The sequence below is a fragment of the Rhinolophus hipposideros genome, assembly GCF_964194185.1.
Source record: "Rhinolophus hipposideros genome assembly, chromosome: 26".
Lineage (NCBI taxonomy): Eukaryota > Metazoa > Chordata > Mammalia > Chiroptera > Rhinolophidae > Rhinolophus > Rhinolophus hipposideros.
This window is the reverse complement of record NC_138072.1, coordinates 23,453,315-23,477,687: the sequence shown is the minus strand read 5'-3', so window position 1 is coordinate 23,477,687 and position 24,373 is coordinate 23,453,315. Positions and strand designations below refer to the sequence as shown.

At 48.1% G+C, this 24,373-nt stretch overlaps 1 protein-coding gene across 3 annotated transcripts in view; it reads left to right on the top strand.

Moving 5' to 3' along the window:
* Positions 1-24,373, top strand: part of SLC35F3 (solute carrier family 35 member F3) — a 288,066-nt gene that overhangs the window by 199,672 nt on the left and 64,021 nt on the right. For 2 of the 3 annotated variants that reach the window (XM_081039045.1, XM_081039044.1), the window contains exon 3: positions 23,450-23,765. In XM_081039045.1, the coding sequence (XP_080895171.1) occupies positions 23,450-23,765 (316 nt within the window). Of the gene's footprint in view, positions 1-9,228; positions 9,482-23,449; positions 23,766-24,373 lie in introns of those variants that run through there. The other variant, XM_081039046.1, reaches the window with a different exon arrangement.

The following is a 24,373-nucleotide window of genomic DNA, read 5'->3' as shown; positions in this document are numbered from 1 at the left end:
AAGTGGCATCAGATCTCTCTCCTCACCTTGAATCCAGCGTCCTGGCCTCCAAAGCGCTTCCTCTGAGATGAAGCCAGTGGGAGGCGAGAGCCCGCAGGTTTCCTCACTCCAGGCGCCCTGCAGGCAGAAAGGGCTGGGCTGGGAGGAGGGTGGCGCAGACAATTCTAGAAATTCTAGAAGGCTGGGCCCTAGGAGCACCTCCCTTCCTGCTTTGAGCACCTCCTACATAAGCTCTGTACTGTGTTAGGCGCTGGAGATACACAAACCAGAGACGGCCTCTCCCTATTAAGGAACCTGGTGGGAGACTGAAAATCGTGACTGACATGTTCTGAGTACTTGTGGTACCCGCCACCGGGTCCTGTTACGAGCTCTTTACATGTATGAGTACCTTGAAACTTCACAACAACCGTAAAGTACGTACTATTCTTATCTCCATTTTAAAGATGAAATGGCTGAGCATGGAGAGATTAAACAACTCGTCCAAATGAAACTATGAACAGTGCCCCCTCGCCATACTGATTTCCAGTGTTGGAAGGAATTTTTGGAAGCTGGTGTGTCCAGTTCCCAAGGTGGAAGAGAATCCTCATTTCCTAAGTCCCGACTGGGGACCGGACATTATAAGCTGTGTTGGCACTTAGCTAGGTCTCTGGCACCCAGCACAGGGAGGAGCGACCCACCCCAGGGGTCCATCCAGGAGCTCCCTCCTGGTCATGCTGGGCAGTTGCTGTGGTGGGTCCTGGAGCAGGCCACACCCTGTGTCTGCCCCTGAGCACAGGACAGAGTCCTGACGAGGCTCCACAAAGGAACCAACCAGACATCCCGTTCCCATCTCTGCGCCTCTCCTTTTGTTCATCACCACCCCGGCTCTGGGCCCCGCATGCTGTCTGGCCACCATGGAGCAGTCATGGAGGTGCCTGGAGGGCACGTGTCTGGAAGCCTACTGGTGACATCCAGGGATCCTGCCTCTTGATGTCCTGCGTGGAGCTATCCAACCTCCCTAGAGAAAGTGGAGAGATCCACGTGGGACCTTAAGGAGTCTCCGTTTGTCCTGGAGATGCACATCGCTGAGGGGAAGGGACATGTGAAGATAAGAAAGGCCACCAAGTCTTCTGTCTAATGGTTCTCGTTTCCTGTGCTGTTCCTGGAGTCAGGGAAACAGGTTATCAGTTAGTCCTGACAGATTGGGGCAATGAGCTGCCCACTGATGGAAGTCCATTTCTTTCTTTCCTAAAACTTTCTCTCCTGTTGGAAATACCGGTGCTGGCTCCACTGGGAAAGCTTCTGAATGCTGCAGACTGACTTATTTGGGTAAAATTCCATTTCTGGTGCCTGGAACTACTTTAAGTCATTATTTGTGAACTCTGGTAACCACAAGCATAATTTGTTATTCTTACTAGGTTGTACTGTAAAGGACTATGAAACACGTTACTGTTTCAGAGTGAATTAATTAAACTGGTCTGTTTCCTGACTATTGAAAATCTTAGCTGGCTTTTACATTTTTCGTTATTTCGAATGGATTAAGTAAAGGTCTTCGCATAATTTACAAAGGACCTAATTTGTAACAGTATTTTTCAAATCACGTGGATTATGAGTCATGAGTGGATCATAATGTAATAAAAACAAACTTAGTTGGTTACCATCAGCATTTCTTTTTTTGTTTGTTTTTTGCAGTGGAAGATCAGAAAAGATAGAATAGAATAGAATAGCTCACACATGGTAAGGGTAGTACTTTTGTCAAATATTCAAATTAGTTATATATGTGTTTATATACAGAAAACATATTTTTCCCAATTTTTACATTGACATAATTTACAAACTGTGAAATTCATCATTTGTAGTGTATAAACTTTAACAAATGTAAATGCACTTCTGAGTATGTCAAAAAAGTGAGAAAACCACTTAAAGCAAAAGTCGACTTAACTGGAAATAATCGGAAAGGAAGGATAAGGTTCTTTTAAGATCATTGGAAGCAGTGGCAGTTGTCTTATCTAGGAAGATAATTTCATACACCCCAAATTTTAAAGCCAAAACAGGACTTTGGAGATAATCCAGTCAATAGTTTTCAAAACTTTCTTTTACAGTGACAACATTTTTATAAAACAAATCTAACATGGAACCCCGACAGATAAAAGTAGAGTTGCTTTGCACAGTGACCAGGAAACACAGTTTGAAAACTGCCAGTAGGGCCCACCCCTCTTGCGCCCAAATTAGGAAACTGAGGCCAGCACAGGCTGAGTGACCACTTGAGGTTGGCCACTCTTATGGGCAGACCTGGAGCTCAGACTCGAGCTGTTGACTGTCCCAGGCTGTCTTGGCCTCAGGGAATCGTAAGTACTACGTAAACCCGCCAAAGGGTTCGGATGCCTTCTTGGAACGGTGCGGTGGAACTATAGACATTCACACACCAGATCAGAGGGAAGGTTGGCCAGTGACCACCACGCATGGCAGAAACGTATGTCAGTGTTAGAAGCCTGGAACAGGTTATTTGGGCAACATAGTTTCTTTACAGAGGCTCAATACAGGCCCAGGGCTGGAAGCCCCCCGAATATGAGGAATTGGCCAAGCTACCAGTTCCTAATGCTCCACCCCGGGCCTGTCTGCCTTTCTCCTCCTAAGGGGACATGGCTGGTCCCACCTGTGAGTTGTCATTTAAATATGGCCACTTAGTGGTAGGACAAACTGGTTGTTTCCTCGCTTTTCTCATCCGGAACTCCTCTCTTACTTCCTTTCTCTTTGGTTTGCCAGTGGGAGTGGGGAGTAGGCAGGGAAGCTGTTAGGTGCAGGCCAGGGAGTATAAAACTCATGCTCATGGGTTTTAAGTCGTACAGTAAAGGCTTGTTACTCTCTGTATCTTCCGTGAACTTACTTCAGTGTTTGGACGGTAAGTGAAGAACACGAAACCCAGCTATTCTTTTTTATTATTGTTGTTGTTCAGTAACACTTGACACTCAATATTATTTTGTATTAATTTCAGGTGTACAGCATAGTGGTTAGACATTGATATAATTTATGCAGTGATCTCTCTGACTAGTCTAGTACCCACGTGGCACTATACATAGCTATTACCATATAATTGACTATACGTCCCATGCTGTACTTCATATCCCCGTGAGTATTTTTTAATTACCAGTTGTATTTCTTAATCCCTTCCCCTTTTGCACCCAGCTCCCCAACACCCCTCCCTTTTGGCAACCATCAGTTTGTTCTCTGTATCTATGAATCTATTTCTCTTTCGTTGGTTCGTTTATTTTGTTCTTTAGGTTCCACATATAAGTGAGATCATATGATATTTGTCTTTCTCATTCTGACTTGTTTCCCTTAATATAATACCCTCTAGATCTATCCATGTTGTCACAAATGGTAAGATTTCATTTTTTACGACCAAGTAATATTCCTGTGTGTGTGTGTGTGTGTGTGTGTGTGTGTGTGTGTGAGAGAGACATTATCTTTAGATTGTTTCCATATCTTGGCTATTGTAAATAATGCTGCAATGAACATAAGGATGTATATATTAATATCTTTTCGAATTAGTGTTTTGGGTTTCTTCAGATAAATACCCAGAAGTGGAATTGCTGGGTCATAAGGTATTTTTAATTTTTTAAGGAACCTCCAATTGTTTTCCATTGTGGCTGCACCAGTTTGCAATCCCACCAACAGCACACGAGGGTTCCCTTTTCTCCACATCTTCACCAACACTTGTTATTTGTTGATTTATTAATGATGGCCATTCTGATAGGTGTGAGGTGATATCTCATTGTGGTTTTAATTTGCCTTTCTCTGATGTTTAGTGACATTGAGCATGTTTTCATGTGTCTATTAGCCAGATGTATGTCCTCTTTGGAGAATTGCGTGAATATTCAGGTCCTCTGCCCATTTTTAATTGGATTGTTTGTTTTTTTGTGCTGAGTTGTATGAGTATTATTATTATTATTATTATTTGGTTGGTGCAAATGTAATTGCGATTTAAAAGGTTAAAAACATTGCAATAACCGCAGTTTCTTTTGCACCAACCTAATATATATAAATTTTCGATATTAACCCCTTTCTTATCAGATGTGTCATTGGCAATAGGCTGTCTTTTCATTTTGTTGGTGGTTTACTTTGTGCAAAAACTTTTCCGTTTGATGCAGTCCCATTTGTTTATTTTTTCTTTTGTTTCCTTGTTCGAGGGGATAGATCAGAAAAAAATACTAGTATGAGCAATATCAGAGAATTTACTGCCTATGTTTTCTTCCAGGAGTTTTATGGTGTCAGGTCTTAAATTTAAATATTTAATCCATTTTTAGTTTATTCTTGTATATGGAGTAAGAAGATGGCCCATCCTTGTCTTGTTCTTGATCTTAAGGAAAACACTTTTAGCTTCCCCTTTGAGTATGATGTTAGCTATGAGTTTGTCATATATGGCCTTTATTATGTTGAGGTATGTTCCCTCTATCCCCACTTTGCTGAGAGTTTTTATCATAAATGAATGCTGGATTTTGTCAAATGCTTTTTCTGCATCTATTGATAAGATCACGTGATTTTTATCTTTCATTTGTTTTTGTGGTGTATCACATTAATTGATTCGCGAATATTGAACCCACCTTGCATCCCAGAAATAAAACCCATTCATTATTTAGTAACATGTGTAGCCTCCACATGTTTGTGTGTTGTAAGTTTTTTTCTTGTAATTGATTTCTAGTTGCATGCCATTGTGGTTGGAGAAGATGCCTCGTAGGATTTCAGTCTTCTTAAATTTATTGAAATTTGTTTTGTGGCTTATGTAGTAGGTGTCCTGTGGGGCCCAGTGCCTCAGTCTCCCTGGTCACCTGAGCCTGGTACTACAGGAGTGTCTATTGTGTGGATTGTGTGGGTTCTCCATTATAATTGACACTTGATTGCTATTGCCATGTCAGGTTGACTGGCTGTGGGGTTTGGCCATGTCCACAGCTTACAGCTTCTGTGGGGGTGGGGTCTTACCCCATGGAGCAGGATTCACCCCAGTGTGGCTCTGGTGTCTGCTGAGACTGCCGTTTGGGTGTGCTGCTCGTGGGGCTAATTGACTGGTACATTGCAGTGGTCTGAAGCCAACCTCCAGCTATGTTGGTTCTGGAGCTTTCTGGGAGGGGCTCTGGTGCAGGCCCAGGTCAGCCACTGCTTGTGACCAGCCAGGAACTACCTGGTAGGAGTTACAAAGCAATCCTCAATTGTTGCCCCCTCTGCTGAACGGGGAGGCATGTGGGAGAGGCCACATTGTGAACTGAGAGCAGCTACTACCAGTGATAGGACTGGGGTAGCTCCACAAAAAGCCTAGGGCACCCCGGGGCCTACTGCCACCTGCCAGCTCCCATAAGGCTCAGCCGTTGATAGTCTCGTGATTTGAGAGCTTGGTGGGGTGGGGTCCTAGGGAATCAGCGGGGTGAAGCAATGGAGATCACCAGGCCAATGCAGATTTAGATTTGGCCATGTGGGAGAGGGCTCAACACAAGAAAGGTGGCACCCACCTGCCGACTGCAGGGGAAGTGGACCCCACACAGGGAAAATGACAACTGTCTCTCCAGCCCTCACCCTGAAGCAACACAACTCAGTGCCTCCCTGTATGTGACTCTTCCCAAGTCACTGTACCTCCACCAGAGCCCAGGGTAAGTGCCTGCAAGCGAGTGAGTGTGTGTGTGCATGTACTTTAAGAGGTCATCTGGGTTTCCTGCAGCCTTTTATCCCACCCTGCCAGTCAGAAACCCCACTGTTTTTCACAGCCAGATGTTGTGGGGTCTCCTCTTCCTGGCACCAGTACTCCGAGATGGAGAGCCCAGTGTGGGGCTGATGTCCCTCGCTCCCCTGGAGGGAACCTCGGCAGCCAAGATATTCCTCCTGATTTTCAACCATCACATGCAGGTGTGGAGCCTGTTCTGCAGCTCTGCCTTCCTACCAGTCTCGACATGGCTTCTTCTTTATATCTTTAGGAAGTCTTCTTTATAGGACTTCTGTTCAGCCAGACTTCAGATGGTTCTTCAGGTTGATTGTTCTATAATTGTGATTTTAATGTGGTCACGGGAGGAGGGAAGCACAGCATTCATCCACTCTGCCATCTCGGATCCTCTGCCAGCTATTCATTATGTGTGAGTTTCCAGGTATCACTGAGTTAGGTCATGATAGCCTAACTCCAGCACAGAGTATTAAATGGTTAGGATTCTCCAAATTCTAGTGTGTGCTTGCACACCAATGCACAGTTAACTTTTTAGAATAATTTTATTTACATGAATATTTTAATATGCACCCCCCCACACACCTACCCACTCCGAGAAAAGGTGTGCACTGAAGAATATCAATACTCAGATGATCAAGCAGCAGGACCTCTGATTTTAAAAGGAGTATAGGAAGGTGTTTTTTTTTTTTTCCTGGGGATGGAGGAAGGTGTAAGCTGTTTTGGTTGAAACACACGGTAAGAGAGCACACAAGGCTGAGAGAGTTAAGTATAGAAAAAAAGAAACAGCACTCGGTACTTAAAATTAAGGGGAGGAAGTTGAGATGACAATTGGTACCACCTCTTTGATAAGTGAAAGTTGACAGACATGAGGAGATGACGACCTTTTGAGTATCAAAATATCCTGGAATATCCTGCAGGGGAGAAAAAATAAAAGGTTTAGGTAACACTTATTTAATGAGTGAAGTTAGACAGGGATATTTAACAATAGTTAATTGGTATTTATTTGACTTTTACATGACATTGCAATATGCAGAAAGTAGATATCCAAAAAAATCAAGCAGACAAATATTTATTGGGTATTTTGTTGTGACCTGCCCAGTAGAATGAGTGTGGACAGGTTAATTTGAAGTGCTGGCAGTGACCCAGACAGGCACAGCCAGGTACTCCAGGAGGCATACAAGATGATGAAATCTGTCAAAGCCACATTCAAATGAAAGGAAATGGATTCTGGATTACATGCACTGCCCACCTGCATTGGAATACTTATGTGAAAGTTTTATATTTTACATTTGTACTATAGCAGGTCCCCCTTATTCACAGGGGATATGCTTCAAGACCCCAATGGATGCCTGAAACCACAGACAGTACTGAACCCTATAGATACTGTTTTTCCTATATATATACATACCTATGGTAAAGTTTAATCTATAAATTAGGCACAGTAAGAGATTAATAACAATAACTAATACTAACATAGAACAATTATAACAATATACTGTAATAAAAGTTACATGAATATTGTCTCTCACTATCTCATTGTACTGCACTCACCCTTCTTCTTGTAATGATGATATGATAAGATGCCTGTTTGATGAGATGAAGTAAAGAGAATGATAGAGGCCCTGTTTATGCTGGAATTATCCGTTTAACATTTTCATACTGTGTTTACTGCGGGAAACTGAAACAACAGATGGCAGGGGGCACTACTGTATAAGAGAATAGCGTAGCAGGTATAAGGACAGGTGTTTAATTCGTCAGACTTGGATTTAAGTCCCCACTCAGCCAGTTATTAACTCTATGACCTGGGACATTTTGTTTAACCACTCTTAGCCTCAATTTCCCCAGAAGTAAAATGAGTTAACGACAATCTTACAGTGCTTTGGGAGTAGGAAATGAAATGATTTATGTAAAGCACTTAACACAGTACTTGATACATAGTAAGTGCTCAATAAATGGGTACTGTTATGTGATATTTTAGTCATGGTGTATATAATAAATGTTGATTGATGAACTTGAAACAACACATAGAAATGTTATGTTGTAGCAAAAGATCGTATTAATATATAAATGAGATTCTTTTGCTTTAAGCTTATTTATGCTTGATTTTTACAAAGAAGGGGATGGCTTTTACGAAGAAGAGCATGGCTTAGTAACGTATTGCAGTGTCATCATCTCTAGGAGTCTTAGGACAAGTTTTCTGTGGGAGGTGTATGGTGTGGAAGCTACCACTAGAGGGCTCTGCAGAGACCCTACAATCCTTTCCTTGGGTGTAGCCCTGAAGGAGCAACCCCTCCAAGCCCTGGCTTTTTGGAGACTCGGGGGCACTCTGTTCACCAGACTGTTTAAGAGGGCAGGTAATAACAAGAATCCTACAATAACAACTTCTAGAAACCGCTTCCTCCAGAGACCTGGGATTGTGCAGGTGCATGTTACCAGAAACAGCTGGTAGGTGCCAAGTTATGGAAACTGCTGCCCTCAGGTCACTCTCTGACTCTACCACTCCAAGAAGTTACCTTCTAGAGGATGAGAATGATATTGTACAGTAGAATATCCACTTCAAGACAGGAAACCAGGTAGAGTGGAGGTTCTGTAACTTTGGGTGGTAAGGACTAACCCACCTCGAATCACTACTACCCCTTCAGATTCCCAGTGGAGGCTGGAACCAAAACTGATGCGTGTGGGATGAGATACCCATAGGCCTTTGTAGTCCTGGGGCCACATAAGCCCTGTGCATCCTACCTGCTGGGACAATGGTAGGGCACATTTGGTGATGTACTGTCATTGGGATAAATGCCCCTGGGGACTCGGTGGTCACTCGGGGACCAGCTGGCCAGTGATGCAGTAGGTATGTCATTGCTTTATAACCAGCATCATTGGCCAATAGCTCGCACAGGTCTGAATGTGATCATTGAGTACCTGCGGAAGCAGACGCCAGCCCTGCCGCTGCAGCAGGAACCGGAAGCTGGGCAGAAACGGAGCGATCGCTGCCTCCTAGGGAGTTGGGCCTCTCCCCACTGGGGCAGTGGGGCAGGAGTGGACACTCCCGGAGCCTTTGTTTTCTTGGGTCTGCTTTGTTTCTGCAGACTTTGCATCTTCTTGCCGAAAAGAGCTGTCCACAGGGCCACACAAAGTAATGTGTCCCTACACTCTTTCAAAAAAGTTAACGCAAGCGTGGGGAGCTTGGCTTTTCTCTGACTCTTCCTCTAAGCCAACACTTCAGGACCTTGTGCAGGGAAGAGTCACTTCCCCATCCAAAGTCTAACACCTCCCTTCCTACACTTGTGAAACGCCGAGGCCAAGTTCTCAGCGCTCCCTCCAGCTCACTGGTCCTAGCAGGGCTGATCCGGGCGCGGTGACAGGCCTGGGGGCTGCAGCCAGGACCTGGCTCCAAGGGCGGGACCAGCGGCGGCCGGGGCGTCCCGGGCGGGGGCGGAGCAGGTGAGCGGGTGGGCGTGGGAGCGCACTTGGCCGTGACGTCGGAGTTGGCAGCCACCTCCCGGCGGGAGGCTGAGCGCGCGTGTGGAGTGGCTGCGGGCTGGGAAGATGTGCTCGGCGGGGCAGCCCCCGCAGTGAGCGCGGCGGCGGGAGCTCGGCCGGCAGCCGGGCAGGGCCTGGGCGGCGAGCCTGGCGCCCCCGCACCGAGGAGGCCGCGGGCACCGGGGCGCTCGGCCGGCCCCAGGATGTAGGCGATCCCGGCTCCCGCAGGCGGACAGCTCACCATGAAGAAGCACTCGGCCCGGGTGGCCCCACTCAGCGCCTGCAATAGTCCGGTCCTGACCCTCACCAAAGTGGAAGGTAACATCTGGGCGGGGGCGGGGGCCTGCACCCCAGCGGAGTCGCCCCCTCACCCAGCCGCCCAGTTTGGGGGCTGCTGGCGCCGCAGGAAGCGTCCCTGCAGTGCAGCTGCCTGCGGGGGTGGCACCTGGGAGCTGCCAGGACGCCCTGAGCTGCTGCGGGGTCCGCGCGCTGCCCAGGGTGCTGCAGCCAGCGCAGCCCCGGCTCCTTCCTGCACAGCCCTCAGCGCATCTGGCAGCAACAGCAGCGGTGGCCTCAGCCCCTTCCCCGCCTGTCCTGTGGCACTCGCCAGCTGGGTAGGAGGGGTCGCCCAGACACTAACCAGTGCCCCCCACGCACGCATTGTGTTTGGAGGATCCCCCTCCCCCGCCGGCAGACCAGAGTTGTCGCTCAGCTGGTGGAGGCAGGAGAGGCTGCCGCAGGCTGAGACATCTCCCCGTCCTCTGAACCTCCCCAGCCCGCCAGCCAAGTGACTGCCCAGCCCCAGCTCCGTGGGAAATGGCAGGACATGCAGATGAAAAAGCCACCGGCAGCCTGTAAACGTGTTCAGGCCCCCATTCAGGGGATGTGAGGCAGACCAGGAGAGGAAGCTCACCAACCTCCCTAGAGAGCTGTGCCTAACTCAGACACAGCGGTCATCCTGCCAGAGTGGAGGGGCCCCTGCTTCCAGATGTGTTAGGGGGGAAGCAGAAAGAGACCCAATTCAGTCCTTACCTCCTCCACCCACGAGGCAGAGGTGCAATAACCAGGTCTCTGAGAGCTGGCCAGGTTGGCCAGGTGAGGGCTGGGAAGGGACAGTCAGTGACCCGGGAGAGGAAAGCAGACCCCTCAGTTCCAGGCCCTCACTTACCCTGAACTAACGGCCCATTCACGCTGTATGTGTGGAGTGGCCATGGGCTCCTGCCGCACCCTTGGGAGTACAGCCGGGAGCCCGGACCTCTATATGATGGCTTCCGAGGACCGTGTGTCCCCTTGTGAGTTCTCATTTGTTACTGTGACAGTGAAGACCAGTGAGAGCAAGACGGAGGCTAGCAGGGCGGCTGTATGCTCTGTGTCCACAGAGACCTGCCAGCAGCCATCCTGGCACCATGTCCCCATCCTACAGACGAGGACCTTGAGGCCCAGAAGTGTGGATCGACTTGTACAAGACCTATAGCTCGTGGGTGGTGAAGCGGGATTGGAATTCTGGGCTGACTGATCCCAAACCCATGCTTTTCAGAACTTCATTTTTGCAGTAAATTGCAATTATGAGTATTTACCTATTTCTTGTCATTTTCTCCCCCTCCCAGCCTTAGGAAAGACTTAGTATCTGTCATGTACATATGCATTTAGGGAACGTGCTAGCTCTCTGGTGGGGTGGGGTGCATTTTCAAGCCTTCTAGGGGGACTTTGCCCAGCTAAACCTGTGAGCTGCGGAAGGGGAGGGCTGGCTATTTCTTTCCCTTAGGGAAGCTGGAAGGTCTGCTCACTCAGGGGGGCCTCATAGGAAGTCGACCCACCCTCACCGTTTAAGTACGGCAGGTTGGTCTTCTCTCCAAGCAGGGTGTCTCCCTCCAGCAGCCCCCAGCCCATCTGAGCAGGGCAGGTTTAGCTGCGCTCCCCTGGACAGGGATGGCAAGGCTTCCCAGGCTGGGCACTGTGACCTGAGATGGCTGCAGGAAGCTGTGAGTGACGTGCCAGGCACAGGTACCCGCCTCCGGCCAACCAGGCCCGGGCTTTGCCTTCAGGGATTGAAAATGGGGATCCCCTCCCCTATTCCCTTAGGGCTACTGCCGGGTGAGTTTTGAGCCTCCTGGTTCACACTAACGACCTTAGTAAACCACGGACTTGACTTTTTAACCAACTTTCGCATATACATATCTGTGGGTGACGGAAGGCATATTAAACTGAGAATTGGAAAGAGCAACGAGCAAGACTGTTCTCTTTCCCTAGACAGTTTGACTTGTATAAATTGTAAGTGCCACACCTCGGTGTCTTCCACTATGAAGCAGAAGTTACACCCTACCTCAGCAGACTTTGGGAAATGCAGTGAGGTAGGACAGGTGACAATACCTAGCATGTGCCTGGCACACAGTAGGTGCTTAATAAATGTCTGGCAGTCCTCCAGTCACAGACTGTCTCACACCTCAGCAAACCTTCTAAAGTGTACATGTGTGTGGACGGTATCTGGCAGCATCTGCAGAGTTCCCTAACACTAGGAAGCCTGCAATTTCCTTTCTGTGTGGGACACGTGAGTCCTTCCACAAAGCCTGCAGGTCGGGGCCTGGTGAAACCCGCCCTCCGTCAGCCTGGGCTTCCCTGTAGCTCTCTCTCTCTCTCTCTCTCTGGCTGATTTTTCTCCTTGTTGTTTTTGTTCAGTTTGGCTTTTGGTGTTTGTTTGTTTGTTTGTTTGTTTGTTTTAAAACTATTTGCATCTTGTGTGTTTGTTTTGGAAGTGTTGAATCCATTTATTTTGCCTTAGATGTGCAGGGCACAGTGGTCCCTGTGCTGTGGCTATTTCTGTGTGGATGGCAGACAGGTCACAGTGACGGAACCCAGCCAGCAAGGAATATTTATTAGCCTGTTGAGTGTGTCTTCTAAGGGGAGGCAGGAAAGCACCAGCATGTGGTACATATAAAACCAAAATAGAAAATGAGATGCTGGATTGGACTCTGACACAGGAAGATGGGCCTGAGGACTTCATTTACCTGGCAGATTTTTCGTGTGACCCTTCTCTGTGTCCTTTGTCACAGGCCTTGGAAACGCAAGAATGAACAATGCTAGGTTCGTTCTCTTCAAGAAGTTTCAATGTAGCAGGGAAAAGACGTATACAAGGGTACCAAAAAATGTATACACATTTTAAGAAAGGAAAACTGTATTAAAATTGTAATACTCAATATATACCGATAACAAAACATGAATGCAAGCCACAGTTGACTTCTGCAATTACAAGAGGTGCTTAATTACAAGAGGTTACCATCCGCATCCAGACATTTCTGAATACGGCGAACTACTGCTTAAGCAACATTGACCAAAGTGTCCACTTGTGTACCTTTTTTTGGCACCCCTGGTAGATAGGTAAGTGATGGAGTACGAGGTAGTAACTTTTGGTTCAGAGCTAAGAGCAAAGTGTCATGAGGATGCTGATAATTGCGTAATCTGAGGAAATCTGAGGAGGCCTTCCCGAGGAGGAAGCCTTTTGAAGTGAAGAAACCGTCAGGCACAGGGGGGCTGTGGGTGCCAGGTTCAGCCGGGTGCCTAAGGACAGTGTAGCCAAGCCTCTGACAGGACTGCAGGCTTAGAAAGTGGTTGCCACCAGGCTGATGGCATCTGTCCTGTCTGACAGCACAGCCTGTTTCTATATCCTTTTCCTGGCTTTCCCATTGAATGCAGACACTGAATATTGATTAGTAACAAATCCCTCGCAGAGTACTATTTACTGCGATCATGTATATTCACAACCAGCTAATTCATGTTCAATAAAATTGTATTCAGTAGGAATTAGTAGTTGAGAACAGTGTAATAAATTCCCCCAGGTTGCCAGCAGCATGTGGTGTTATGGAAAGAGCGATGGCTCTGGGGTTAGACTGGATGTAGTACCCACCTCTCATGCTGAACCAAGAAACTTAGGCTAAGTTTCTGGAAAACTGGAAATCAGTTTTCTCATATGGAAATAAGGGTGACAATACATCCCTCTTAATAATGAGAGTAATAGTTTTTGCTAAGGACACTAGCAAGCACTTTGCTTGGGGAGACTGTCATTATACATGATCTTTGTTCCTCCCAAAGGAAGGGTAAGCATGTTGCCCCAATTTGCAGATGGAGAAACTGAGTCTCAGAGAAGTCATTCACATAAGGTCATGCAGTTAGAAAGCAAGGGTGCCAGGTTCACATCCGTATCAGCTTGGCCCAAAAACACTGCAAAACCTTTGCACAATTGCGTTTCCTTTGAGTAGCAGTGAGCTCATGGCACTTTGTATGTGCTCTGGAAATGTTTGCCCCTATAGCTCCCAGCACAGTACAGCTCAGAGGTCTGGACCGCCACTTGGGCTCGCAGGACTCACTGCTGTTGGTGATATTCTCAGTGTCCCTGCTTCAGGACAGTTAGCCACCTGTCTCAGCTGTTCCCACTGGAGGTCTGGCGACTTTCTTTCCATCAGTTGTCATCCTGGGAGGCTCAGTTATTGCATGTGGAGCCCCAGCCCTGCTGGCCCCACCTAAGAGGTATCTTGAAAGGTATACTGCCAAAGCGTTCCTGTACCCAAATATTTTCCGGGTGGGCTTGCCCTCGGCCTGAAACGTCACTGACAAAAGGCATTCATGTATTGGTCCTAATTGTTACCTGATATATGCAAGAGAATGAGCCTGATGTTACTGGGCACGCTAAGAGGAGTCAGAGGTAATCCCTGACCCAACAGAGCTTCCAAACAAGGGAGAAATGTCACAAATGCACTAAGGAATGATTCCCTATTGAAATGGAATTTTCTAAAAATTCCATGAAAGGAATAAAATGCTGTTTCAGCAAAGGGCGAGCTCACTTTGACTGGAACACAGTTGGCCACATGCAGCACCGCTGCCCCCATCGACCCTGCTTTGCCCAAATGACATAATCTAACGGAACACTTTCCTGCCGAGTCTGGATGTGGCCTCACATCCTTCTCGTCACCAAACCCCGGCTGATGACTCTGTATTCATTGGCGCTGATCTTCCTGGGAGCAGGACCAGAGTGCCATGTTGGAGGACGTTCCTCTGCCCTCTGCTGTTAGAGGTGGGCGGTAAGAACACAGAGTTCCTGGCACAGGTGGCTCCATGGACAAAGGTGCAGTGTTAGGGAAGGGTGGCACTGGCAGAGACCTGCAGGTGGTCTGCTGGGCTGGGGCTTAAGTTCTCTAAAGAAGTGTGGCGTGGGGAGGAAAGGGGCCGAGGTCAAGGCTGACCACAGGCAAGAGCTGAAGCCTTAGGAGAGTGGATTGAAAGAGTCAGGAAGGGGGAGCCATAGAAGAGGAGAAAGACACCATCTGAGACCGTCGTATATAGCTGTCCTGTTCAAAATGGGTGACGAAATCGATTTCATCAATCACAATGAATACTTTTAATAAAAGAATTAGAATAGAATAAAAAATACTAAAGTATATCTTATACAACAAGAATCAAGGTTGACCTGTGATGTTTTTAATTTCAGAGGTGTGTGTGTGTGTGTGTGTGTGTGCACACGCACTCATTGAAGGCAACAGTGGAAAAACAGTTTGAAAAAACACTGCAGAAAAGTGTCCAGAGGGGACAGGAAGCCATGATGGGAGTTGACTGCAGCAGCCGGGCATGAACGAGTGGTCATAATTGTGGCAGTAACATTTGGTTCACACTTGTCATGATCCCTTGTCCTGAGTCGTCTCGTTCTGTCCTCAGTGGGTGCTAGCATCATGCCTTACCGGTGAGGAGGAGACAGTACAGGGCTGTTGGACAATTCACTCTGGGAGGGCCCTGCTATGTGGTGTCCCCATGTCCTAACCTCTACACCTCCCACAGCGGAGGAATGACAGGTCGTGGCAGAGTGTAGGTAGGAGGGTGGAAAGGGAGCCATGGAAGACACTGGTGATTGAGCCTGAACAAGCGGGAATGGAGACACCATTAGCAGTGACAGAGGGGCAAACTGTGAGGGAGAGGAGGGGAAGTCACCTCTGGACAAGTGAAGTTGGAGGTGCTGGCAGCGCCTTCAAGTGCCGGTGTGTAGCCAGGAGGTGGGAGGAGGTGGTGAAGGCTGGGAGACAAGTCGGGGGAGAGAGATGGCTCCGCGGGGGGAATGGGTGAGCCCGGGATCCAGATGGCCATGTACACAGGGGAGATGGGGAAGGCGGATGACAAGTCTAAATGGCTGGGAGCCTCGATCGTAGGCAGCATGGGAACCACAGGAAGAACCCCAGGAAAGAGGGAGTGGTATGTGGTAGCAAATGCAGCCCCAGGGGGCAGTTTTGTAGAAACAATTGTAAGCAGGTGCTGGTTTGCAAGCCAGATTTCAAGGGTTGAGTGTCTGGTGAGGGAGGAAGAAAGCCATGGCAGGACCCATGGTTCAGGTGTTTGACAGTGAGAGGTGGCAGTTATGCTGTCTTTAGGGGGACAGGGACAGAGTTTTCGAGAGTAGGTGTTTCTGTAAATGGAGGAAGGAGCCTGGTTCCCGGACAGGTCTAAGGTTGCCCCAGAGAAGGGTGATGATACAGGAAAGGCCTGGGGGAGACAGAGGGGCACGGGAAGAAAGAGAGGGGGTGGTTAGCCTTGAGAAGGAGAAGGGGAGATGCAATGGGCATGGATATGGAAATGTGGAGATGCAGGGGAGAGGGCGCAAGGACCTGACCCATGACTCTGATCGTCTTTGTAAGGTGGGAAGTGGAACTGTCTGCTGAAATGATGGATGGGGACTGAAGGCTGGCAGAGGTGGGTTGAGAAGAGCTATATTGGGAGAGCCCAGAAGAGATGTAATTCTTAAAAGCCTTTTTGGCGAGTGATTCATGTTCACTAGTTAAGACATCGTGTAACTTGGGCGAGCATGTACAGGGAAGAACACTGGGTGAGGGTCAGGACACTTGAGTGTCATTCACTTCTCCCCCACGGGCTAATTAATACAGCGGGCATGTTGCCTCACCTCTTGGAGCCCAGCCTTCTCTTCGGAAGAGAAAGGGGATTAGAATAGGGCTTGCATTGGCTCTGCCAACGGAAACATGTGATGAGTCTATTAAGTAGCTTTCTTGTTAACAGAGATTGGTTTATCTGATGAAAACCCTTCACTAGCTGCACTGAGAACAGAGCTCTGGGGGAGTGACCCCTGGGACAAGTAAGAAATGTGGCCTGTGTGTGCCTGTGCTTGTGTGTACCTGGGCAGAGACACACACTTGCAGGGGTGGTGTTTCGTATTTGAGCCGGGACACTTTTCTCCATGATCCTTCAGCAGCAGGAAACCATTGGACTCGGGAGAGGCCCCCCGGGTGACAGGATGCTACAAAGAGATAGAGAAAGACCCCAAAGAGGAGCTGTGCCACTTCTGAGCTTTGCCTGTGGCTGGCCCAGGTGTTTTCATAGAAAAGTGTCACTGCTTGGGATTAGTTCAGCCATGTAACCCTCCGTGGGTGCAGAAGGCTTGGTCCCAGGCAGGCAATGAAGCCTAAGTGGACAGGTTCACATTTAAGGCAGACCACACTGCAGGCCGTGACTGAGGAACTTCAGTCCTGCTTCATAGATGCATAACTCTGCTGAGCACTGGAGGAATATTCTAGAAAACAGTGCTTTGTTCTTCAAGATAAACTATGTAGTAGCTCATGTCATGAGTTAAAGTGTGGTGCTGTTCTCCTGCTCCCCTCCAGGAGAAGGCTGCAGCCTACCCGCTCATTCCCGCAGAGCCCGGACAGCCTGGAGGGGCCTTCCTACGTATCATCTGCCCTCTTGTAAAACCGTGGCTCCCCCTGAGTGCCAACAGTCCACAGAAAAGTTGAAGGAATCGTCTGACAAGGAAAAACATCAGAAAGGAGGAGTGTGTGTGTTTGTCCGTGTTTGTGTACCGGTCATTAGCAGCACCAACATGTTACCTCGTCTGCAAATGTTGAGCGCCTGCTGTGTGCAGAGGCCTGCCGTTCCCAGGTCATGCAAATGGAAGATTCCAGGAGGCTGCACAGGCCACGACTAGCAGGTGTGGGATAAAAACGGGTCCCTTCAAGCTCGAATGTTTTCAGACTGCGCATTGAGACTAGATTTTGCTCCCCTCAGACATCACTCTTCCTTCCCTCAAGGCACGAACGGCATTATTTAAAGCTTGCTGGATCCAGTCATTTTCTCACAAGTCACGCTCACCTAAGGCTGTGTATGTTCCAGGCCTGTCTGAGACCCACTGCGTGAGGTGATGTTATTTGGAGTTTGGGGAATTGTTCGGGGACCTCTGAGGAGATGGGGATGAGGAGGAACTGCCAGCACAGAAGTCTGTGCTGAGATGGTGGTGATGGTGGGGGAAGTGGGCGGGTTCTGGGCCTGATTCAGACCAGCTCTCAAACTGCTGAGAGTAGAAGGTGATCTCAGAGGAGCCGCCCACCACGCCACTTCACCTCCAAAACAGCAGCCTCCGTTCACCTCCCAGTCCTGTATCTGCACCAGGGAAATAATTTCGTTGTTCACAAACCACTTTGCAGTGGCCATGTTGTCACCTGTCTCCACACACTCCTCCAGGAACCACTTTACAACAAAGGCGTAAGCAGCTCAGAGGAGGCAAACAGCTCTGAGCTGGTCTCTCATATTTCTAATCTAGGAATCCAGTGCAATAGTCCTCTCCTACGAGGTTGTCAGAATAAATCCTCCGTCATCTGCAGATGTCACCACCTGCTGATTACTGGTGCCTCTGGCCTGTGCCTCGCCTTCACAAGGACAGCACACCCTCCACTGTCACACCCTCAGGTTAGCCTCTCGGCTGCCAGGACTAAGTACGTGGCTTAAACAACAGACCTTTGTTCCTCACAGATCTATAGGCTGAAAGTCCAAGATCAAGGTGCCAGCAGACGTGGTTTCTGGTTGGGATTTTCCTCCTGGCTTGTAAGTGGCCACCTGTTCACTGGTTGTCAAATGGCCTTTCCTCCATGTGTGCTCACGGAGAGAAAGTGAGCAAGTAAGCAAGCTCTCTGCTGTCTCTTCTAAGGCCTGTCAGGCCAGGGCTCCCACCCATCTGACCTCGTTTAACCTCACTTACTTCCCTAGAGTCTCTGTCTCCAAGTGCAGCCACACTAAGGGGCTGGGACATCTGAATATGGGGGTAAGCGGTGGGCAAAAGCACTCAGTCCGTGACAACCCCCATTCCAGGGTGGCGAGTCCCGGCTAGAGTCCCCTATGCACTCAGGCTCTTCCATATTTAAAAGTGGGTCTGTGCTCTGGAAACCTGGGTGCCTCTTTAGTGTGGGCAGTTCTGACTGGGGCGTTCCACTTTCAAAGGGGATAATAAGGACACCTCCATTCCTCTTGCCCCTGTGGAGTCAGGCAGATGCTTGGAGGTGCACCTCAGCCACTCACTCACTCACTCACCTGAGACTTTGGGAGAGCACCTCTCAGCGCCTCGGCTGTCCAGTCTGAGGAAGGAGAACTCTCATTCCATCTGCCAGCATTAAAACAGGCAAAAAGAAGAGGCATAAAACCTCCTGGCAGAGAGCATGACATATGTGCTGGGTGTGCGACTGGCACTTGTCCTTTTACTCCCTGTGCCAAGCATCCAGTGGTAATTATCTGCGGCTTCTCTTCCTTTCCTGGAACCGGTAGTCAGGAGCATGACGGGGGCCATGGTCATGTATGAACACTGGGGGCACTTCCTGTCCCAAAGCCCAGGAATGCAAACAAACGGCCTGGCCAGTGCAGGTGGGGATAATGGGTCAGGAGACATGCAGTGAGGCCACCATCGGGCTTCCAGGGTCTGGAGTGGCCTTACCGCATCGGCCTCACCATGGCACCACTTCGTCTTCCCCGTCCTCCAAACCACTGTGAAGAAAACCAATCACATAGAAATTCAGTGAGCAAGTATTTAATAAGTACATGAGATACACGAAACCCAAACTGCATTTTTGGGAGATGAATTACAGTTACAAATGGCCATAAACAGATGCTTTCTTCCAAGCTCCTCACTTCACAAAAGCTACTAGTTTTTGTGAAAATACTAAGTATACCAGGTCCTGAACTGGTATATGCATCAGTGACCAATGAATGGGAAATTGTTCTTCCGGCCCTCTTCGCCTGGGCCGTCCTGGGAGAAAAGGAGGAGCTCTAGTTTCCAGAGCAGCTCTCAGCTGTATCCCGTTCGGATGGAGTGAGAGGCACTGAGTCCTCCAAGATGGGGGCGCTGTAAGCACTGCCACTTGGACTAAGCCAGCTCTGCAGAGAAGGCTGTATCTGCCCTGGGCCCCACAGTAGGTGCCAATAAACGTGTGTTAGATGAGTGGCCTACAACCTTAACTAGTTCCCCAAAGAGAAATGCAAACACGTAATTCACACAGAGCCACACATGTGAGGATACTTAGCAACATTATTCACAGTAGCAAAAACTGGAAACTATACACGTCCATCAACTGATGAATGAATAAACACAATGCAGAATATCCACCCAATGGAATACTGTCCAGCCATAAAAAAGAAGGCACTGACCCATGCTCTAACACGGACAAACCCCGAGGACATTATGATAAATGAAAGAAGTCAGCTGCAAAGGTCTCCATACTTAAGTGAAATATCCATGATAGGCCAATCTTAGAGCTAGAATGCAGATGTGTGGTTGCCTGAAATTGGGAGTAGAAATGGGGAGTGATGGCAAATCAGCATGAAGACTTATTTGAAATCATGGGAATGTTCAAAGGCTGGATAGTGGTGATGGCTTCTCAATTCTGTAAATTTACTAAAAATAATGACTTGTACTCCTTAAGCAAGTATATTTTATCATTATGAAAATTATGCCTCAAAAGAGGCATAAAATAACTGTACAGGTATTATTGATGGAGATGTCATTGGAAGGTAACACCCTCATTCTCTGCCCCCTCATAATTCCTTCTCTCTAAATCTGAGCACAGTTTGGACAGCTCCTTGCAAATGACCCTGAGAACAGTGTATATAATGTGGGTGAATTTGTTGCCATTCAAAGAGTGGAGGATAAATGCATCTGCTAAACCAAATTTATAATGTCACGCTATATGTATTCTTTAATTTTATCTGTTTGTTGTGGACAAGGGGGCATGTACTTCCTAAGTAAAGTAGGATTAACATCTGAATTTGCTGTGGTCCCTTCAGCCAACATGGCTGAATGTCTGACCTGCTTCGTGTCCGACCAGAGCAAGACTGGGCGTCGCAGTGTAGCCAGGGCACAGTGCACTTCAGATCTCACCATCTTCCTCACTGAGCCTGAGCAGACCACCATGTCTTCCTGACCCTGAACTTGGCTCCTCTTTGTACTCAGAGCCTTCCTATCCTTCAAGGCCCAGGCCAAGCTTCCACCTTCTCTGATTCTTTCCACTGTCACCGCAGCCCATGCTGGTTCCACTGTCTTCAGAATTTCCGTTACAGGCAGAATCTTTCCATTTCGTACTTGATTGTTCTGTAATTCTTTCATAGGCCCATATTGTGACTCCCAGATTGACTGGAAGTTCCTGAAGCACAGTCACCATGTTTTATATTTATTTATCGACCGCCCAAGCTCTTGGCACAGGGCACATGCTTCATGGTGATTTCCTAGATGATTGAAACATTCCTAGGATGCATCGCACAGTGCGTCGCCCCGTGGGATTTATAAAGCCTGTGCTGTTAGGCATTAGGTTAAATGAATGCTGGGTGGAAATACAATGTGATCCCAGTTTTGCTGTGTATGTGTGGTGCAGACACACAAAAGACTGGGGAAAATGCAGCAGAATGTCAACAGTACTATCTCTGGGTACTAAGATTAGTATCGATTGCCTTTTATTGCCTTTGTAAAGTATTTGTAAAGAATATTTTTGGTTTATGTGAAGTAGATCTAGTTTAACAGAAGTATTAGGAATGAGTGAGCTAATGAAATTGATAAGTGATTGTTATTTTAAGAGGTTCAGTACAGTGAAATAGAAAGTTTGCAATGAATTAAGCTTGGGTGCATAGGATTCTTTATGGACCTATTCCAGTGTTTCCCAAAGTGTGTTCCAAGAGACACCTTGGAACAGTCCTGCCACAGGTGCTACATTTAAATAATACAGGACATACCCATTTTGTAGTTGCTTTTTGGAAATTCAAAATGTCCGTTAGCTCTGGATATTCCTAAAAAACCTGTCTCTGGTCTACCTAGTATTTTCCAAAATTTTCTAATCAGGGAATTCTTTTTTCTTATAATGCCTATTAATGGCATTACACCTTGGGAAACGTTGTTCTATCTTATTATTAAATAATAGTATAGATTTTAGTTTTGACTGTCTTTATTTTGCTTGTATATTATTAGGTGTCCCTTGGTTAAATGATCTGGAAAGGTTACAGAGTTAGAGAATAACTTCTTTAATCCGAATCTGTAAGAGCACTTTGACAATATTACATGATTTGGTGATTTTCTCTGTCATTGTAACAGCTACATAGCGTCCGTCATCATTTAATTCTTTCAGTTTAGAACTATTTTCCATACTGAAAAACTAAGTGAAACAAACAAACAAACATGTGAGCCTGAATTTATTCACCCTCCTCCATAGAGTCCATTCTTAAGTGGAACTGCATTTTATTTCTATGTGGACTTTTTTTCTTTCTCATAATTATAGTTTTTCAGTGTAAGTTTTTGACAGTGATGCTGATAGTTTAGAAATCTCCCTAGCCCTCAGTTCTCCTTGAAAGTTATCTCAATAATGAAAGTTTACGGAGGCTAACCCAAAATGTCAGATCATCAATGTATAAATTGAAATGTGTGTGCTCCTGTCTGAAGTTGAATTTGTGGGTATCCTGTGAGCAAAGGCAAGATGTCCTGGTGGGAGTGTTAATACAGAGGATGGGACTCTGCCGCGTGTCTGCTTCTCCCCACCCTGCAGACCATGACAGAAACAGACAACTTGTTAGAAGGCCAGAGGGTGGTGAAGTGTTTGACATCCTAACTAGGATCTATACGCACATGAAAAATAACAGGAAGAGGGAGATTAAATATTAATAAAGCAGTTAATGAAGCGTATGGATGGTGTCAGGCGGGATTTGGGCCACCAAAGGACATTCTCTTTCCTTGACTAGTCACGTAAGCTTGAGATTAACTTTAGTTAAAACAGATACAGCCAGGGCTGGCAATTAACGATAAGATTAACTAACACCTGTATAATAGACTATCTTGAATCAGGACTTTGCGTCATAGAATTACTATGTTTCAGAAATTGTGATATACAAAATTTGGTTTAATGTTGTTAGAGTGACTTAAAGTATTATTCAATTTAAACAAAAAATTTGACCCCAGGATATTTTGTGCTCATCTCCTGTACCCCTGTAGTGGCGATGGCCTCATAGCAATGTGTGCCCCCATACAGCTACATGCCGGGCTGCACGTGAAAGGCAGGTACGCTGTCTCCTGGAAATTTGCATCTGTCCATGGTTCCACCCTACGCAAGTTACAGCTCTGTTTATATTTCCAGCTGACTGACATGCACACAATCATGAATGAAAACCAAACAGTGGAAAATAATGCCTTTTCCACCTTCTCATGGTCTGTGGGAACAATACCACCGTAGAGCTGTGCTTTGGGCAGAAGCCTGGTTTCCAGAAGTCACACGCTCTAAAATGGAGTGGCTGAGGCTTTTCAGAGCACCAGCTGCCTGAGGCTGTGGTTTTTAAGTAACGCTTCAAAGTGGGACTGAAGGCCATGGGCAGGAAGCCAGTTACAGCAAATAAAGAGATAAGAGGGAAAAGACAATTTTTGCCACATAAGCAAAATAAGATAAGAATCTTGGCATCTGAGCCCTTAAGTAACAGGCAGGGAGGGGCTTCTGTCCATATACAGCCGAGCTTTTAGAGGTCAAGGCCTATGGCCCCCTCTGGTAGGAACCCCTGGCCCGTAGCCATGCCCAGTGCCCAGCAGCACTGCCATGAGTGTGAGCTGACACAGGACTCCAGTGAGACTATTTCAGCCACACTGTGTGTTCAGCAGAGTCTTTCCCAAAGGTTGATCCATACACATGTCCTCTGTGAAATGTAGATTCTGGTTCTGGGGTGGAGCCTGAGATTATACATTTCCAACAAGCTGGGGGTAGGAGGGTGTTGATGCTGCCAGCAGTTGGGCCACACTTTGGGGGTCAAGATTCTGGAGGATAAGAAAATCAGTGAAAACGTCTATTCAAGTTTTGTTTCAGGGAGCTGCCCCCAACCCCTATGTCTCCACTCACTATCCCCCCACCCCCTCCCAAGAGCAGCTGGTCTGGTCGAGGCTGTGGCCAGGGGGTGGGTGCCCTGGTGCAGGGTATGGGGAAGGTAGAGCGCCCTAACCTGCTTGCGCCCTTCTCTCCGCAGGGGAAGAGCGCCCCCGGGACGGGCCGGGCCCCGCGGAGGCCCCGGCGGGGGCGGAGGCCGGGCGAGCTAACCGAAGCGGCTGCAGGTGCTCGGGGCCGCAGCTCCGCAAGCTGAGCTGGGGCCTGGCGGTGGTGCTGTGCGTGTGCGCCTCCTGGGCGGGCTCCACGCAGCTCGCCAAGCTGACCTTCCAGACGTTCGATGCGCCCTTCACCCTGACGTGGTTCGCCACCACCTGGAATTGCTTCTTCTTCCCGCTGTACTACGCGGGCCACGTCTGCAAGGCCTCAGACCGGCAGTCGGTGAAGCAGCGGTACAGGTAGGCCTCCCTCGGCCGCCCTGCCCTGCGCGGGGCTGCGCCCCTAGGAATGATGCTTCCGGTACGGTGCGGGTGCTGGGACAGGCCTGGGGACAGTGTGAGAAGTCCCAGGGTCACCTGCTGTTTTAGTGGGACTGCAATCCCAGCTCTGTCCCCTCAGGGGGGTGAGCAACGGCACCTTCACCTGCAGCCCCTCAGCCCTGGGAGCTCATTTATACACAAAGAACAAGATGGCATCTTCAAGAATGGCCTGTGGCAAGTCCCCAGAAAGGGTGAAATGGGGGGACTCAGTAGCTCCGTTACTGTCCTCAAGCTGGGGTGAGGACGGTGAGTGGCTGAGCATGCGAGGTGTCAGGAATGCTTCCTGTAGCTCACCTGCCCTCAGGGATGTTCTCTGCACAGACCTGAGGATCCATTCCCCTTCCCACCCTAGACGCTTCGTCGTCCTCTGGTTATGGGACCCACGGGTCTGGTTGAATGTCTGGTAGTGTGGCTGTCAAAATCAAAGCAGTGTCTGGATTTTGCTGACTTTATTTTCTCATGTGGAGTCTACTGGCATGGCGACCCTTTCAAAAAGAGTCTGGAAACCTGACCCAACCTTCCACCTC